The sequence below is a fragment of the Cheilinus undulatus genome, linkage group 7 (assembly GCF_018320785.1).
Source record: "Cheilinus undulatus linkage group 7, ASM1832078v1, whole genome shotgun sequence".
Classification (NCBI taxonomy): domain Eukaryota; kingdom Metazoa; phylum Chordata; class Actinopteri; order Labriformes; family Labridae; genus Cheilinus; species Cheilinus undulatus.
In genome coordinates, this window is record NC_054871.1 from 38,996,438 (window position 1) to 39,015,751 (window position 19,314).

Genomic DNA, 19,314 nt, shown 5'->3' on the forward strand with positions numbered 1-19,314 from the left:
ATGTCATCAAATTCTGACAGAACTGGTGCTTTAGCAGCATCCACGCTAATCTCGTCCTCCATAACTGCACCAGCTCTGGCTGCTGCTTGTTTATGTCACGACTCTGCTGCGCCTGAAAGTACTGCCCCTCGTCGCTGATTGGTCCTGTCACTTTCTAACCGGGCCCAAACGGTTCAAATGGAAGCTTTGCAAGATGGATTCGCCAGTGAGAAAAAAGGAAACAGGCGTATCCATCTGCTTTGCAAGGTTACTCCATTGTGCCATTCTAATGACACTATTACGCCTTCGTAACTCCTACAGAACTTTTTCTAGCGAGACTGGAACTTGGGTGACTTTCTGGGGTCTTTAAAAGAATAAATTAACACCAGTATCTCTGATATTGAATGTCTTTTTATCCATTTTATAATCCATTTCTCAATCATTCCTGCAGCTATAGCGGCTAAAGCCATTCACCATATTGTCTGTTTTTATCCAACAATGCATTGTGACTGGGTTGGGACAGTCACAGCTGTTCCACCTATATGCCTTGCTTTGCCAAACAGCGCATATGTTAACACTTAGAAACTGGAAAAGAGAGCCTAAGTGACTCATACTAGAGAGAAAGAGACACAGAGAGACTGTGATGTGTCCCTCTGTGTCTCTGCAAACAGGAACTGCTTTGAATAATTACTCAAATTCCCAAAAGCACAGGTTTTTTTGAAAAAAATGTGAATGTTTTTGAAGACTTTTCCTCACAGAATGATTTTTTCTCTTTTTGTTTCCAAAATGATGGGAGAACAAGTTTGTGCAAAGAAAGACCTTTGTTATTAACGTCTACTGTGTGTAATACGTACAAATCTTTGAATTTATTTCAATTTAGTTTTTTCTTTTGTCTTTATAGTCCCATAACTTTTTTCATATTTAAGTGACATTACTGCAGCACACATTCTTAAAACCAAGGTTGTCCTGAAGCAAAGGATGTTTAGAGCTTGACTGATTATTAAATTAAAGTGAAAATGTTTTTGAAAAATGTAGGTTTTATATAAAAAACTGATATATGTCAGGAACTGGTACATTTTGCTAATGGAAATAATAGATCAGGACACAAGAATATGCATATGCGTCATGGTATTAAACCATTGAACTTTTATATGGAGATATTTCAAAGTGCTTTATTTGTGTTTACTGTAGCATGATTGCCATCACCCTGTGGTTCAATAACAGAAAAGTACAAATAAGACCAGACATAAGCTTTTATTTTGAAAATTAGATGTGTACAAAGTCAAGGGGGGGCATCTCTTCATGGCACCAGCTGAGAGGGCTTGAAACCAAGAAGGGCTATGAGAGCAGAAGCTTCAGGCTGCCTCCAGACACTCTTGTATTAAATTAAAGAAAATAACCTGCTTGGGCTGAAACTATTTTTTTTCATGTGAGACACAAAAAGCTCAGCAACACTTGTAGTTACAGATTTTTCAAGGCTGGTGCTGCATGATCTGGTGATTGTTATCATGAATCTACTGGCTTGGTTATCAAAGAAAATGCAGAGAATAATAGTTCTGAAGTATTTCTCAACTTAAAACAAACAAATATTCAGTAGCATTGGAAAAAAATACGAAACCTCAAGTTTTTACACCACTGGCTTCAAAATTCAGTTGACCAATTCAAATTCAAACTTCATATAATCCCAAAAAATAAAAGTTTTCCTGTGTTGACAATAAAGGTTCTTTTACTAAATACAGTGGTGTCACAAAAGCCTTTCTGCAGGGCATTTTTGTAAATCATTCAAGTACCATTAATAGAAAAATAATTGCAGCCTTTTATGCAGTTATGTAATTGCACAGCCTGACATCGCGATTGCGTTTGGATTAATTGTGCAGCACTATTCAACACCAGTGCATTTTAGCTTGTGGCCTTCATCAGGGGTATCCCAGCTGTTGTTTCTCTAAACTAAAAGGGTTGCTGGGAGCTTTTTGTTCCTTCAATGCTTTTGGTCTCCCTCCATGCACCTTAAAAGTTAGTGAAGTTCTGCCTGAAATTCCTACTTTGGTTTTGTATGAAATACATTCATCTCAGCATGAAAGAAAAACTGCTCAAAGCTTGCGCTGCTATGCCCTTTAAAACCAAGTTTATCAACCCTCAATGACCAAATTGTAACTGAAGAGTTACGATGAAAAATGAATTAAAGGAGGCTTTTAAATCTTCAATATTTTTATTAATTAAATACACCATACTGGAGCAAATGTCTCGGAAAATATCACAAATAAATTTCTCTTTCATTCAGCATTTATATGTTGGTGATGGTCTCTACATTACTGACTATGAGCAGATTTTTTTCAGTTTGCCACGGGTTCAGGTATCGGTAGGGGGGTGGGAGAACTGGAGCTGAGTGCGGAGGGTCAGATGTACTGTAGCCACGCCTGGACAACGACATTTACATGCATACTGTACATACATGGTAGTTTTACAAATACACCAAGAGAGTGTTCATGATTTGTTTTCCACAAAAAGCCACAGATTTGTTTAAAACCCCATCTTTATATATATATGTATATAGAGAGAGAGACCACCAAAGAAAAAAACACATTCCCCTTTGACAACACTTAAAATATATAAAGTGGAAACACCATGTTGCTGGGAAATAAGGATAGAAAAGGAAGTGAGGAAAAAAGAAAAGTTCCCGGATTTCCCCTTTAATGTCTTTTTTAACAAATATGCAGAGTTGAAAGCCTGCATCTCTTTAACCTCATTAGTCTTTTTCCATCACAACATCCTCTTGCATGTTATGTAATTTCTCTCTCTGAAGAGTCCCCTTGGATTCTGATCAGTCTTTTTTTCAAGTTCCAAGATCATGGAGTCCCCATCATTCTGATTCAGGTATGTAAGTGCAAGTATCCACCCATATCTGGGGAAAAAGCCAAGGTTGAAGGCTGAGCGCTGGGTATGGGGTTTGCAGAAATCAAAGGTCAGGATACTGGTGAGATGGGTGGAGGATTCCTTTAGGGCGAAAGGGCCTGGGAGCACAGCTAAAAGGCTGGGGTGCTGCTGATCCACGCTGTCTCGGGTGACAATGAGCAAGGGCTAAAATGAAGGCACACATTCTGCTTCCTGCACGGCTCCCCGCCTAACACACCTGAATAATGAGAGATGAAAAATAAAACACTTTTAAATTCTGGGCCCTCATTAGGAGGATCAGTTCAGAAAAATGCCATAAATATTTCACCCTGATGAGTCAACTTTCCAACAGCTCGACTGTGTAATTTATTGATCAGCCAGGCTTTGAAAACCATCTGGTGTCCCATTTACTTTGCATTAACTTAAAAGTGCATCCATGAAGCGATCTCTCTTTGGTATAATTATAACCGCGCTCACACATAACTGCAGGAGATGTTCAGTCCTCTGAAACAGAGATGTTTTTTTTTCTTCTTTCTTCTTTATGATTCTAAGGGTTGATTTACTTTTCCCTTCATCCCTCAAATCACTAGGAGGGCTTCAGTCTATTAGTAATTGCAAACTCCTACTTGGGGGCTAATTAAAGTGACTGACGCTGGGAGGGTCTCACTCCCCTGGGTCAAAGCAGCTCTGTGTGAGAGAGGTAATTTGTCTGTTCTGAACAAAGAGATTAGGAAGAAGCTGGGAAGAAAGCTTAATAACAGAGCATCAAATGTCCTATGAAACCAACGTGGACACCAATTATGTCACGGCAAAATCGCACATAATCAGAACAGTGTTCTGTAGATAAACCTGTGTTTCCGTATGAGCAGTGACTGCTTCATTTTCTCTCTGCTAAAGCAGCCTGTGTTGTGCTGTTGAGGATACATGAGGTTTATTGATTTGGAGAGCTGTTATCCTACTGTACGTCTGTGTTATTCAAGGCTGTCCACATTCTGTTAGAGCAGAAGAAATGTTTGTGTGATAAAGTGCTTCAGCAGCAGGATAATTCTGCTCATTTCACTCAGCGAGATAACAAAAGCATCCTGAGACTGTTCCCACTGAGCGATGTGTCTCTGTTTATTTAATAATTCTCTCTCTGCTATAATTAAAGCACCAGGGCCAATATTCAGATTGCATTTTAGCATCAATAATTCAGCAGTTTTCACTACAATTGATGTTAGCGCATAAATAAACAATGAGGCCTCATATTTACTACACCAGCCACGCTACAAGAGACATCAGGGTGGGAGTTAGGACTTAAACAGACATTTAAAATTAAGCTAGATAATGCAACGGCTTTCAATTTGAATGTGAGGAGCTCTAAGAGCTCTAAGAGCTGATTTGTAGAAGTGACAAGCCCTTAAAAGGCCTGTGACGTGGAGGGAGGGGTGGTGGGGGGCTTAATGGAGTTCTACCTCTCCTCTACTCACAAAACCACTCAAGGTGAAATGCATGCTCCCAACAATATAATTCCTCTTTCAGTCAGACTGTGACACACTCCAAACAGCCTGCCATATCTCTCTGAGTGCTGTGTGTGCAGACAAGGTATCAATAAAGCTCCTTGTTGTGAGGCAAAAATGATTATATCTCCTGCGGGCAGAATGAAGCTATCCCGAAGAATGAAGTTATCCTTCGTATATGATTAGGCCTTCTGTTTTGCTTTCACTGGAGGCATCAAGATCAAATCAGGGGAAAGCCATGATGACAGCTTTCATGATATACTGGCTGCTGCAGCTTGCTGTCTGTGTTCAACCTCGGGGCCTTGGATACATATTTTTGGCCTTGGAGTAATAACTTAGCGCAGGTGATCCCAGTCGTGTTGATACAGTAGTCAAATGCTGTTTTAAACACTGTGTATAAACGACAGAGAGCATCATTTCTCAGCACAATTGGAAGTTTGGCTCAGGACAGAAAATAAATTCAAGATGAGTCAAATATTGTATCAGCTCATAACAAACTGAGAGAGAGGACAGCAGTACAAAACAATCATTTTCACATGTTTTGTGCTGACGGTTAATACAGATTTTCTGGATGCGTGTCCTCCAACAAGAATGATAGAAAAATCCATTGGCTGTCTAAGAATAAAATTCATCTCTGCTCTGTAAGATTTAATATCCAGCGCATGCCTTGCAGTGAAGTTGCATCGACGACATCAATATAAACAGAATGAAAAATGTTGCTGTGAAAATTACAGATGTTTCTCTTCTCCTGCTAATGACTCCAGCTGACTGATGACAACCTTTTACTGACTGCTCCTTCACTTTGAAGCCCTCTGCTTCTATTATTACTTTGAAATGCGATAACAAAGAACTCTCCACCATTTTGGAAGAAAAAAAGGAGGGTGGTGGTGGGGGGTGCTTACCTTCTGGTCCGGCAGTAGTGGGTTCGTCTGGAGTGAACTCAAATGGCCGTTGATGAGTGCTGTGGGTCTGTCGTGTTCGCAGAAGAGACTGCCGTTGATGTAGTGGAACCGATCCCCGGGGACGAGCCGGTTCCGGCAGGTGGAACATGTGAAACACTGCAAGAGTGAGCGGACAGAGAATGGATCATAACCAGGCCTGAGGACCGACAGGCTGCACGCATTCCTACTATGAAACAACACCTTCAAATAAACATACAGTATAAGCTAGTGCTGTGGTTCCCAACCTGGGGTCCTGGCACCCCCAGGGGGGTCACCAAAGGTATCAGGACCATGTCTGCTCTGATGCTGTCAAAATCAGATGTACATATACAGTGCTTAAATTTATTAGACCACCCTAACCCTAATCAAAGTAAGGTTTATGCCATAGCTGCCCTAAATTAACAGCACTGGTAATTACCAAAATCATTTTTTATGTTTCTGCAATGGTTAATTTACCAATATGAAGAAGCTCTTTAACCAAAATGATATTTTTAATGCTAAAATAGAATTATTATTGTATCCATGAATTTTCAAATTTACTGGTTAATTTTACAAAAAAACTGAAAAAATAGTAAAGCACATTAATATTCCTTGATTAATATGTCAAATTATAGTTATTCACTTGGATTCCTGAACAGAAAAATGAGTTTTAGTGGTTGAATGTTGTTCTTGATTAATTTCTGACTTCTCAGAGAAGCCCAGTGAGCCGGCTCAAATTTGGGTGAATTCAGCTTGAAATTCCTCATTCCTGTTCAAAATGGTAAAATGTGGAGCGCTCACTGAAAATGAAAGAGTCCGCATTAAATCACTTCATGATGCTGGATGGTCTTTGAGACAAATATGACAGGTAGTCTAACAGATTTGTTAAGCACTGTATATTTTTTAAAACCATGATCAGAAACATAATGTAAAAAAAGGCCAACCTAAAAGATGAATAATTAGGAGAATCTGTTCTTTAGTGCAGAAAAGTCACATTAAAAAAAAAAAAAAGACTAGTTTTTGAGATTACAAAGTTGTTTATTTACAAGAAATCAAACTCAGACTTTTAGAGTTGAAGTATTTTGGAAATTTACACCAAAAAACTCTACAAAAAGTTTTTAAAATTGTACATTTACAAAAGTAGTAAGTAAAACATATTCAAGAAACCAAACTGAAAACAGTGGTTGGATTTTCGACTTTACTGTCTCAAAATTCTACGTTTTGGTTCACGTACATTTACAACTTTTCTAGTCCCAAAAAAAAAAAAAAAAAATCCTCCTTATTAAAAACTTTCAAAATTGAAAATTTTGAGTTCATTTCTTGAAAAGTAACAAATCCTCCTTATTATTTTTTTTCTAGAATTACCTTCATACATCGTCGTAATAATGGATAGTTTATACACAAATCTTCTTTAAAGAACAAGTGCATGTAGGCCTACTGTGTTGGGATTTGATCAAAGAAAAAAATAAAAATTAATTGATAAATCTTTCCAAGTGGGTGGGTCATGGGGGTGTTTAGATATGGGGGGTTATGGACTACTGAGAGTGATGAATATGACTTTTCTTGACAAGCTGACTAATGGTTTGGTCTGTAAACTGAATAACAAAATGCAAAGTAGATGCCTGACCAACAGTCTAAAGCACAAGAAATTTAATCTGCTATTCAGAAAGAAAAAGAAAAGGCAGTACCTCCTGTGCTCTACAACCTGAAGCAGGCTAAAGTTTGCCACTTTTGCTTAGAAACAACTTTAATGATGATCTAGGTATCAAAATAGATGCAGCTTAATGCCCGTTGATGCTCAGTTGACTTACTGAAAAACTATTTCACCCTTCACCAATTATTTTCCCCTTCCAATCTGAGCTGCCACCAGTAAGAAAAAACATTTCAGAGTTTAAAAGCAAACTTTTTGCTGAGATCTTTTGGTCATCACTTTAAACAAACAAGTTGTGTAGTGTTGGATGTTGCAGAGATTGTGAGATTCAAAGGCAGATCCCACTCATCAGCTTGCTTTGAGAAGGAAAGTTTCTAAACTTTAATACTATGCATGAGTGTGCTGTGTTTTTTTACACAACAAAAACTTTTCTTTTTTTTCAAGATAGCATTACATCACCTTGATCACACTATTTGAGAAAGAAAAAAAAAAATAAATGGGCTTGAGCTCATTAAAAATATTGTCTATACAGAGAGAACCACTAACAGTAATACACTCATGGTCATGGAGTATTTAAAATCTTTAAGCTTAAAAGGGAATTGTGGCTCTTTACAGAGCATTTTTGTTTAACATTTTTTATTTCTCAAACTGTTGGTTTATTTTTCATGTTATGTTTCATGTACAGTCATATGCATACGTTTTAGGCATGTAGGGCACTAAGGATTCATCACAGGGCCTGTTGTGCCACAACCCTGGGCTGGGGGGCAAAGTCAAACTCACCACATGTCGACACAGCCAAGGTCAAGCTCAATGGCATCTCTTTTGTCTAGGCCTTTTTCACTCTTAGTGATACATCTGGAGGGCCCCGGGACATCCACAGTACGACCAGGGGCTCGGGAAACACTACTACCCACCCAGACAGTACCCTAGGCCAGTGGTTCTCAGCTGCTGGGTTGGGACCCAAAACGGGGTTGCTGAGATCTTTGTAGTGGGTCGCGAAGTGTGGCAGGAGAAAAATGTGGCAAAAAGTCTATGTATGGAAGCCCTAAGTGCACATATGGTCAATTCATACATGTATTATTTTGATTTTCCAATGATGACAAGTAAATGTCAGTATTTGTCTCAAGATTTCAACATATTTATCTCCTTTTCTTTGGATGACAAGCAGGTTTCTCAAGATATTGACTAAATTCCTTGAGAAATTAAAAACTTCCCTGCTGTTGTGGAGAAATGGGGTAGAATGAAATGTATGCCTTCATTTCTACCTGTAGGTGCTTATTAAACATGTTTATTTTGTACTGGCTCTGATTAATTAGGCTCTTTAAATTTAGGGTCAGAACTGCTACATTTTTCATGAAGTTAAATTGAGGGTTGAACATTTTGCAAAATTTGTGTCACAGTTTCTCTCAAGAAGGTGGTGGTGGTCCTGATGCCCAGCCAGCTGAGAACCCCAGGCTGTGCTTAATCCATCCTAACGATGTGGACTTTATTATTTCAACAGACTATTTTCCAAGCCCCCTGGTAATATGCAAGGACATCCATAGTATGACTTGGGCTATGTCAATCCTCCTTCCTGCCTTCGGACAGGCTTACTTGTCATTACACACCTTATTCAGCTTCAATTGTTGGCCAAAAAATGCCTAAAAGTCCTGCACAGTACTGGATAGGTGTCCTGTATCACCTTTTAGCTAATTCTATTCATGCCCAACCCTAGCAGTTCTGCACTGGCTTGCTGCCACAACTCACTGAATTTCCCTTTGATTGATAGATATAGTGGATATGTAGTTTATGATCCTAAACTTAGAAACTGGTGTTACGGTGGCCAGTTATCAAGCAAGTAAACAAGAAAAGAATAAATATACAGTAAAACAAAAATTCTACAAATATATCAGAAGTATCAGCATTAATGCAGTAATTGCAATGTAATGCTCTATTGTCTCTTTCAGCACATTTAGATTAAGCCACTGCAGCATCTCCCTGAAGCCATAGTGATGTAGAACAAATACACCACTGCTCCTCAGTGCCTCATTTCATTAAAAAAAAAAAGTCACAGACATCTCAGTGGACAAGTCAAAAGTCATCTGCACCTTGTGACATCGACATACTCTTCCCTTATTTCCTTTTCAATCCAGAAAAAGTTCTTTTTTTGTGGTTAATTCACGCTATTATCTCTGATCTAGCCAAAATTCCTTATTTTTCAGGACAGTCTGGCTGCAGACCGCCACTCTCAGAGGCTTTTTTCCCTTTTCAGTCAATAACAAGATCCTTTTTTTTTTTGTTAAATTCATGTCATAATCTCTGATCTACCTGAAGTTACTTATATTCTTTCAAAATAAAAGCAGGTCTGTATCAGAACAGGAAGTCAAGTTCCATTAAATATAGACAGTACAAAAATGCATACTAACTTAAAAAAATAAGATTAATTGTGATTAAAATTTTAATCACAAATATAAAAGACTAGGTCTATTAAATATAAAGTTCTCACTAAAATGTAAACATACTTTGCTTGGCGATAGAGGTGTAAATTTGCACAAACTGTGATCACATCTGCAGGGGTCCAGTTAAATTATGTAGAACTGTTTAGTGCACATGCAGTGACAAGGCATTTAAAAGTGCAATACAGTGTGCGGGGATATTATCAACAAACTTATGTACACAGTAAAAATGTACTGATGCATCGATGAGGTGATAGGAGTGAATGGAAGTTAGAATAAAATGTGAAAGATAAAAAATATTGCTGAACCACCTTTGAACTTTATGAAGCTTTACAGAAGAAAGTTTACCTTGAGATGGTACACGTTGCCCTGCGCCCGCATCACCAGTTCGCTGGCTGGAATGGACTGACCACAAGCGCTGCAAGCTCCACTGTTTCCAAATAATCTGAGAGAAAGAGGAAAGAAGGAGAGCAAATGTTACTATAGAACCGTTGTACATATCTGCATCACCCAGTGTGATCAACTGTGATGTCTACACTAGTCTGCCGACTATGAGCCAGAATCAGAACTCTGCATACTCAGTGTTAGCTTGCTTTCCCTGAGCTGCTTTTCAAACATAAAGGGAAAACATACAGGAGAAGGGAGGAAAACAGGATGAAGAAATAGAAAATCATCACAATATCGATGTAAAAATGAATCCGCCTGCACTCTGCTCCCCACAAGCATCTCACACTGAAACTGCATATTACTTTTCCTGCACATTTTTTGCAACCTAATAATAACCTGGAACATAAGCAATCAGGACCTAAGAGGATTTGATTGTACATCCAGGCGGAGACATAGTGCTTTTGCCATTAGGACTCCTGTGAACGCTCTGTCAGTGCCGCATTTCCATTAGAAACCCGTAGCTACTCGGGTTGATATATAATGTGCATGGGTTAACCTTTTCAATCATGGTGTCAACACTTTAGATTTGCTTCTGCTCATCTCTTTCGTCCCTAACCTTCTCTCTCTCTCCCTCCCTCTCTCTCTCCTTCCCTCTGCCTCTTGATAATGAAATGCTTGCTCCAGCTTCCCTTCTATCTTCCTTCTGAGTCCACAATTTAGATTACTTCATCTCGGTGAGCAGCAAACTGAATGAAATTTCGATTTGAGCAGAAAGTAATTTACTGGGATCTGGACCCATTTGTCATCATATCTCACCGGGTGTTTGCTCTATCACTGCACTTTTCCTAAGCAATCAAATAAGAGCACGGCATCTGACATGCTCCGGAGAGAAGAGAAGGGGAGAGAGGGAGGGGAAAAAGAAAGAGCTGGGGAGGGGGGGAGTGGTTAACATTGGTGTATGTGCATCAGATAAAGTTCAAAGAAATTAGAAACAAGGGAAAATGCATGTAGGAATTACATTTTTTCTGTTCAGACATTCTTTGAGACAATTTTACATAAAGTATTTCACAAGAGACGGAGCGAGGGAATGAATGCTTCTACCATCCCAACTCTAACCCAGGCAGTTGTTAGATATATTGACGAACAAACAAGCCAGAGCTCTTTGCAAAGGGGACACAGAAATGGCTTTCAATAAGACAGCCGAGGCAGAAGCAAATTTTGTCTTGGCATCATTTGGAAAGGCTCCATCAAAACTCAATTTCAGAAACTAATTAACTGGAGACTGTCGTCACAACGCTGCCAATTCCCTGCTTTCACTGGGACAAACATGATAGTGGAAATGAACATATAGGCCTTTGCTTTAAGACTCTTATGCTCGTGCAATGTGTGGCAAAGCAAAACTACACTTTTCCCCGCATAATAAAGCTGCCTCGTTCTGATATTCAAACTTTGCTTAAATTGGAAATATGTTCCTTGTGTTCACGTTAAATTTATTCCTCTAGGAGCTTCCTGTGTCGAAACAAAGACTACTTTTCACCACAGCCTTTTATATTTCACCCATACCGGGTTAATTATTTTACCAAGGGAAAGCTCTTGATAGTATTTGATTTAAGGAGCCAAAGCCTTTAGGTGCTCAATTAAGTTGCTATATCAGCTTGAACTTGGGCAGTAATGGCCTCCTCTGCCAGTGACCTACAGCGCTGAGGTGAAGTAGACAACCCGGGTCGGTATAATTAAGGCCAAGGGACTCTTTAATTGCAGTGACACATCTGGTTTCGGCTTTTCCCTCCTAAAGAAATCAGCGGTTCGTAAGATGTTTCTGGAGAGGGGCTTTATCTTGATTTATCTGTTTTCCTCCCCTGGGGATGTGACTTTGCAGCGACCATCATGTCTGATTAAATTAAATAACAAACGAAAAAACACATTTGGAGCTGTCTGTTGTCTATACTGGCAATGACTATTGGATTTCATTTCAGCACTGACTGCCAGGTGAAATATAGCATGGCTTTGCTGCTAGGCTGTCTGGTAAATGCAGACCTCATTCACCAAGGCCTTTGAGTGGGGTAAAATTACCCCACAACAATGATTTCTGCAACACAGTCCATTAAAAATGCCTCTCTACATCAGCAGCCAAAGCACCTTAAAAGCACTAAGGCCATATTGATACTGAAGCGGGGCTTTGCATAATGGCAAGAGCTGCATTAGAGGAAAGGGTGGAGGGGCCGGGGACGGGGTGGGATGGGATGGGATGGGGTGGGGAGATTGCGAGGATGAGGGAGGGCGCGCGTGGATCTGTGTATGTGCATGTGTTTTGGGAGGAGGGGGATGGTGTGTGAGCGTGGAGGATGGAGGGTGGCTGTGGTGGAGGGAGATCAGCCAAATTACACTTGGTTAATTCAGAGTAACAGATCTGGCCCCAAGTGAATTGAAGGCCTTGAATTAATTCTGTTATGACAAATCAAGATAAACGTTTCCCCTAAATTGCATGCGATTTAATTAATTTCTGAGATCCCGTTTTTTTCTCCCCGGCCTAATAGTTCACATTCTCTTGTGCTGTCATAGTGCTTGAGTGGGCAGACTTCAAAGTGATATTAAATAACCAACTATTAGATTTACCTCACACGTTCTATTGGAAAAGTGCCATTTAATTACCTAGGCTTATTCAATTAAGGGGGACAGCATTCTCCCTGAATCCAGCAGCCACAAGTAAATTAATTCTCCCTCTACTAGCAGCCCGCAGAAATAATATCACCTCCAGCTTAGAACAACATGATCCAACTTTGGCTTTAAGTTTGACATGAAAGCACAGACAGGGTGCTCGTCCTGTGACGTTTGGTAATATTTCCACTTGACTGATGGAAGATTGGTATCATCCCAGGCCAGGCATACATCCCATTATGGCTCTGATGTGATGTCTTTGACTCAGATCAATCACATGAGCGTTTCACATCAGCTTTATTGATATAAGTTTGGAGCTGCTTAAAAGCAGCTTAAAAATGTATGTGGTACGTGCAGTTTAGCACTCTATTATAAAAATGAGTCTGCCCCTTTAAGATGAGGGGGAAAAAAACAGCAGCAAATGGCCTTCGCAATAATCCCTCTTCTCTATCTGTCTTTCTCTCTTGCTCTCTCTCAAAAGCCAATTTGGTTAATTAAATGTTTTGTTTGCAGTGTGGCTCTCATTCATTTCGGACACGTCATTGGGAGCGGATACAAGCCAGGGACCAGATCTCATTAGATAAAACCCATCAGGACTAAAGGAAATGGAGGGGGACTATAATTAAAGCATTTAATTGTGTAGACTCACTGTCAGATGTTTTTTTTCCCTCCCCCCTCCTCGCTCCTTTATCTCCACAGAGATCTCGTGGTTCCATAATATGCATTTTAGCTCTTCCACCAAGCATGCTCTCATTACAAGTGGAAAGGTGTATGCACATTTTCCCCCCTTCCAATTTTAATTACGTTATAGTCCCATTATGAATGAAGTACCCCATTGACTCCCTCATCCTTTTCATGAGGTGGGTGTTTCAGAGCACACAGGCACACTTTAGATTTTTTCAAATTATTCGTGCAGATTTAATAGTAGTGTAACATGTTGACTGTAGTGCTGCTCCATCATTTAGATGCTTAATGCGGAAGAAATTAGCTGTATCTAGGGCCTGGGAGGATAGCTTTTCAAAGAAGACACAGGGTAAAACAGTATCCTTGATATAGTTTATGTTGATTGGGAAAAGGAAAGATGCAGGTAAATAACTGACAGTGGAATGCTTACAGATCACAAGATAGCCTGTTTGAAATGTTTAGGGGAATTTGGAAATTCAAATCTAATTTGAGGGTTATTTTTGTCTAATATTACTGTTTTCACAAATGAAGAGCACGTTGTTGTGTTGTGGCTGTTGATAAAAACACTTGTATGACATCTGGCCCATGTAGATTTAACTCAAACTGACTTTTTTTGTTATTTCTTCAAAGAAAACATAATAAAGATACTTAACGTATGCTGCCATTCAGCTAAAACAAACTAAGATATGACTGTAGGTCCATACCGCTCAGCTCTGGCTGTATCCGTGCATAAATTTGCATGTTTTCAGGTTTATAGAAACAGATGGTTCAAAAAGATACAAAAGCGTCAAAGAAAAATAGTCAAATCTGTTTTTTAAAGAGTTAAAATCAATGCTGTTTTTGCATCCTAGACTGATTCAATAAAGTTTGAACTTCAGGTAACCTGTGCCCTGAGCTGTGACATCAGTCTGGTCTACATTACCAGAATAAGAGTGTCTTCAATAAGCTCTGGTGTCTGGCACCCCTACTACAATATTTAAAAAGGCCCTCTTTGCTAATTAACTTTTGTTTCTCAGCTAAATAAAAACAGGATGAAAAAGTAAAACAAAAATCTGTGCACGAAGTTGTGTTTGTGTCTTACGGAGCAAACATAAATCTTACAGGACCAATTTTCTGTCCTACTGTTGACCATGAACAGCAAACAGGACAGACATGCAGATGGTCTGCAGAGCAACTCCTTTGCTTTGCACTCTGTCAACATGTCAGTGTGTTTGACCTCTTTCAGGGCAGAGCGGGGAGACTTAAACCAGAATACTTTAAAGAATTAGTAGAATTTGAGACACATGTTACGCAGAAATACGCCCAACTTTGCTGATAGCTGCATGACAAGGAAAGCCATGTTTTTGTCTTTTTCCTAACTTGATTTAAGATAATTTCTTAATATAATCAAGCTCTTTAAAAAGGAACATTTTTAGATAATCTTTAAAATTGAATGCATGCAACAACTTCAGCTGTAAAATTAAGCAAGAAAAAATGCGTCAAGCATGTAAAAGAAGCAAAATGCACATTAAACAATGCAAAGTAGTGAATATCCCTGTAAATGAAGCTTATGGCACACATCGTTTTCATCACGATTCATTTTACAATCTGTCAAAAATGGAAAATTAAGTTCAAAATCTTGTTTTCTTTGCTATATTTTCACATGAAAGACTTAAGTAGCCACGGCAGTTTGTGCAACACTTGTTTAGTAATTAATTTCACACTTTGATCCAGATGAAGACAACTCAGCCACTAAGAAATGCCTTAAAGTTAAGTGCAGACAGTAATGGTTTCCAGAGGATCAAGTCTACCTCAAAAAGGTATCTTCTCTCACCTGATGTAGTCATTTCTACAGAGGATCATGCCGCTTTTTGTGTAGCATGACGTGCCGATTTCGCCCAGCTGGGCCTGGCAGCAGGAGCACTTGAGGCATCGGCTGTGCCAGTAGCTGTCCATGGTGTAGAGGAGGAAACGGTCTGCGATCTTGCCCCCGCAGCCTGCACACCGCTTCCAGGACAGGGAACCTGTGCCCACCGGTGGTGGCTGGCTGCTGCCTCCAGGATTCACCATTGTCCCTAGAAAAAAAAAAAAAAAAAAAAAAAAAAGAAAACACACAGAGAGGAGATGATGTTAACAGTCTGCTGGGTTTAGGTTGTTGCCACTGCCAGTATTGTTGTGTATACAATCAGGTCAGGAACCAGGAAGGGTCACAGGGCTCTTCGATCCATGCACAACAGGGTAATTGGATCATGTACACCACAAACAAAAGTCAATTTATCAAATTTAAAATTCCGATTCCACAAGCCTCTTTTTTTTCCTCAGCTTTTTAGTCATTAAGCAGCTGAAAAAAAAGCACAAAAGCAGATCTCATTAAGAGGAACCGGTCTGAGTCCTGCTCCACTACAACAGATCTACGAGTCATTTAGCGAACTAATCTGCCCTTGATCTCCCCGTGTCATCCCTGTGCTGTTGCTTCACTGGACCTCTCATGATGAATGTCTGTTAACTGATAACACCGGGAGCAAGAGGAACAATTATGCAGAGCGGGCTTTTGTTGAGCTGTCCTAAGTAATTCTAAAAAGCTGCACAATACTTCAGCGCACCATTCCTCACTCTATTGCAGATTGAATAGCTGCTGAGGTGGTGATTATTACAGCAAAACACAAAGGAATTCTGCATGAAAAGGCTAGCCTTCAAAGTGATGTTTAAATCAGTTTGCTTGTTTTGTTTACCTACGTTTGATGCATGCAAGGCCTTTGACCTGCAGGAATATTAACATGATCTATGTTGCAACCAGCATTAACAGCACCTTAATGGAGCAGATCAACCACAGCTCTGCTGTAATGATGCTAAGTGTTTAATCTGATGCAATGCAGACATTTGTTCCAACCACAAAATTAATGTGGTTTCATTCTCATGTAATCCTCTCCAATTTGGTGAGGCAGACTACATGGATAAAGCCAAATCTTTGTTGAAAGGCAGGTAGGCTAATTAGAGTTGGGGAGGCGGTGGGAGGAGTGGGGGGTGCACACAGAAAAGCATTCAGTAAGCCCATTAGTGATGGCTCTTAGGGACAAACCACAGCGTACCTTAGTGCTGATTAAATCTAAAAGGAGATGAATCAAAAGGCCGACCTGAAAGTGACTCCCTGGATAAACAAGACGGACCATCGTCAAGTTTCATTCAGGGCAGAGTTTTTCTTTTTCTCCCCCCCTCAGAGATGGAGGGGATAGGAGGCAAAGAGGGGAGGGGGGAGGGTGGGGGTGGCTTTTAACTTAAATGGGCTAACTCAAGTAATTACACGGGCAGGCAATTTGGGTGCAAGTCATGGAAATAGAATAGAGGGAAAGAGAGGAGAAAAACATATCAGGCGGCCATGTGCTAAAACAGTGGTTCTCAACTGGCCTGCCCCCTCCTAATGACAAAGTGCAAGCCACATTTATACACCGCTCAAATCTATTAGATGAAAACTGATGCAGTTTGGACCTTATGTGTCAAAACATTTCACAGAACAAAGACATAGTATGAAAAAATGTTTAAAAAGTGCATCATTATAGAAGCCCTGGAGGACATGCATGCATTCTTGACTCCATTTCCATTAGATTATTTAATTTAAGGTAGTAGAAATAAGGAGGAGTCAATAAAAAAAACATGGGAAATAGCTTTGTTATCCCAAAAATAACAAAAAAGTGTATTCCCTATCCCAGTGAAGCTGAGCAAAAGAAAAAAATGTGGATGTGGGCTGTGTCCGCTTAGGGCTTCCGTACATCATACACTTTTCACAATACAACCTAGACTTTATGCCACATTTTTTCAAGTTATACATTCGCGACCCACTTTGGGTCCCGACCCGCCAGTTGAGAACCAAGCCTTATGCTGCTTTTAAATTAAAAAAAGGAAATAAATGTACAAACACATAGGTGTTAATGTGGGAGAATGTGGGATGAGGAGGAGGGCAAGCATTTACACATCAAAGAATCAAACAGACAACCGTCGTTTTCACTGTAAACAAAACAGAATTAAAGACATTTCAACGTGCCACCATGCAACAGAGTACCACCAAACACCCACCTCGTTTGTCTCTTTTGAGCGTAATGGCTGTAAAGTTATTGACTGGAGGGGTAGGTAGGTAAAAAAAGGTACGCAAGAGTCCCAAAAAAGTACAGGTAAAACGCGGACAGACTACCGCGCGAGGTCGGCCTCCAGCTCCGCGCGACGAGAAGGGCTCGAGCTCGGATACTCACTGGCAGGCAACAAGCTCCGCGCCGAGCAAATGGAGTTATCAGATAGTATTTCCACTGGATGGTTCCCGTTTGACTGTTGCTGCTTTACTGCTCTGTCTCTCGCTGAAACAAAAGGAGTCCATAGCAAGCTCTAATTACAGGTCTGTGCATGCTGTAATTTCCTCCGAGCGAGAAGAAGAAGTGCGTGTTTTGGCAAGGGAGAAAAAGAAATAACGAGGTCTGGCAGAGAGGCTATAATTGACTCTCTCCTCCGGTCTGCTCTGTGGGTCCCGTTAGCTGCTTGTTCTACATGTGTCGCTGACAGGAAGAAACCTCCAGTAAAAACCCCTTTTAGCCGCGTGACGAAGGTGCCGCTGCGGCCAATCAGCGCGCAGTCGATTTAGGAGGAATAACAAATCCAGCCAATCAGAGGGAGGGGAGATTGACTTGGACACGCAAAGGATGGAAACGGTGGAGATGAAGTGTGGAGACGGAGGGGAAAGGTGCGAAAGAAAGGTAACACTGCAAACATTGTCAATGAGATTCCGTAAAGGCTTCAGAATAGGCCGGAAAAGCCTTCAAAATGTCCACAAAACTCCTTAAAACTTAAATTAATACGCCTTTTTAAATGAAATTTGTAATTAATAGTGTGATACAGGCCTTAAACCCTGTATAACACATATAAATAGACTTAAACAGGCTTATATCGCTATTAGAATGGTTTATCTGCATTTGTATTGCTTTCATCAGAGGAATTCCTTTACATTTTTAAACACGCGCTGCGTAGCAACATCCCCTAAACTGCATTCATCTCACGTCTGACTTTAATTAGTTGACATTCAATAACTACTTAGTTTACCGAGGGTGACTCCAACCTCTGGGAAATATCAACGCCTAATAGCTGCGTAGTGGCGCCATCGTCTGTCACTGAAAATAATCGCAGCAAGGCCTGCTGTCGTTTACAACCTCATTAAGCCTCAGGTCATTGGTTTCAACACCTATTAAGGCTAATCTGCAAGACCTCGATTTGGCTGAGATGCTTTAGTTCATTCATCCTTATGCAGCTTAGTACATTCTTCTAAGACAAGATAAAGTTGAAGCAGCTGCAGCACCTTTAATAACAATAAAGTGGTCCTGACATGCTTTCTAGCATTATGTTGCAAAATAAGCAATATCCCTCTCTTTTATATGCAGCTTTTAGCAGAATAAAAGCAGCAGTGCCCAGTGAAAAACAAGTGACGTCTTCAGTCAAACTTAAAAAAGCGATCCTATTGGAGAAAAGTTTGTGTTGTTTGAGATTGGTGCAGTGGTTTTACATGACAAAACAGCTTCATTATAAGATGCCCCCGGCTTCATTAGAAAGACATCAGATGTATAAAGATGATCTTTTTCTTGACTTTAATTGTTTAATTATTCTCGCAGCTCCAAAGAGATTTTGCTGCATCAAGCTGATTTCCCTTTGGCAAAGCCGATGCTACTCCACCTTGGTTTGAGCCTCGTTCTCCTGACACTGTCATCAAGCCTCTCGCTCGCTAGAACAAAAAACCACAGAAGATGGTAAAGAATATCTTTTTCACCAAGGAATGATTAATTGATATAAATGATTAAAACAGAGGGAAATTATGAAATGAATTTGAAAGGGGGCCTCACAGGAGAAGCTTTGTTTGTTCCAGGCCTATTTTAATGAGCTTTTCATAACTGGGCAAGAGAAATTACTCTGCCTGTTTCTTTTTCTGGAGCTCTTTTGCAAAATAATTACGGCTAGTTGAAGTGAGGAGGAGGAGGAGGTGGGGGGGTCAGGGAGCTGTGAGTGGGGGGATTTTCCCTCAGAAATTGATCATCTCCTTTCTCCACAGAGATCTTTTAGTCCTGTGGCAGTTTCCAAGCAGCTGCATTATGAAACAGTCCAGATAGAATTAAAAAAAAAAAAAAACACACAACAATATGGCAGAGCACTATTTCAATGTTTAAAGAGGGACAAGAGAGCGTCAGATGTGGCTCGCAGTG

The 19,314-nt window shown here is 40.1% G+C and overlaps 1 protein-coding gene across 1 annotated transcript; it reads right to left on the reverse strand.

The window, feature by feature from the left end:
• Positions 1 to 1,261: 1,261 nt before the first annotated feature.
• On the reverse strand, positions 1,262 to 17,611 carry lmo4b (LIM domain only 4b). Its single transcript, XM_041790587.1, has 5 exons — positions 17,156 to 17,611; positions 14,919 to 15,159; positions 9,725 to 9,821; positions 5,273 to 5,428; positions 1,262 to 3,109 (listed from the first exon to the last, which is right to left on the reverse strand). Exons 2-5 carry the CDS (start codon positions 15,152 to 15,154, stop codon positions 3,101 to 3,103), a joined length of 498 nt encoding a protein of 165 aa, XP_041646521.1. The 5' UTR covers positions 15,155 to 15,159; positions 17,156 to 17,611; the 3' UTR covers positions 1,262 to 3,100.
• Positions 17,612 to 19,314: the final 1,703 nt, after the last annotated feature.

What these genes read in the sequence shown, in the direction of transcription:
- lmo4b (XM_041790587.1), bottom strand. Translation starts at nt 15,154, where the DNA reads ATGGTGAATCCTGGAGGCAGCAGCCAGCCACCACCGGTGGGCACAGGT. An exon ending in TGTAGAAATGACTACATCAG is followed by an intron (nt 9,822 to 14,918) that starts GTGAGAGAAGAT and finishes TCTTTCTCTCAG; the next exon opens with ATTATTTGGAAACAGTGGAG. An exon ending in GCAACGTGTACCATCTCAAG is followed by an intron (nt 5,429 to 9,724) that starts GTAAACTTTCTT and finishes TCACTCTTGCAG; the next exon opens with TGTTTCACATGTTCCACCTG.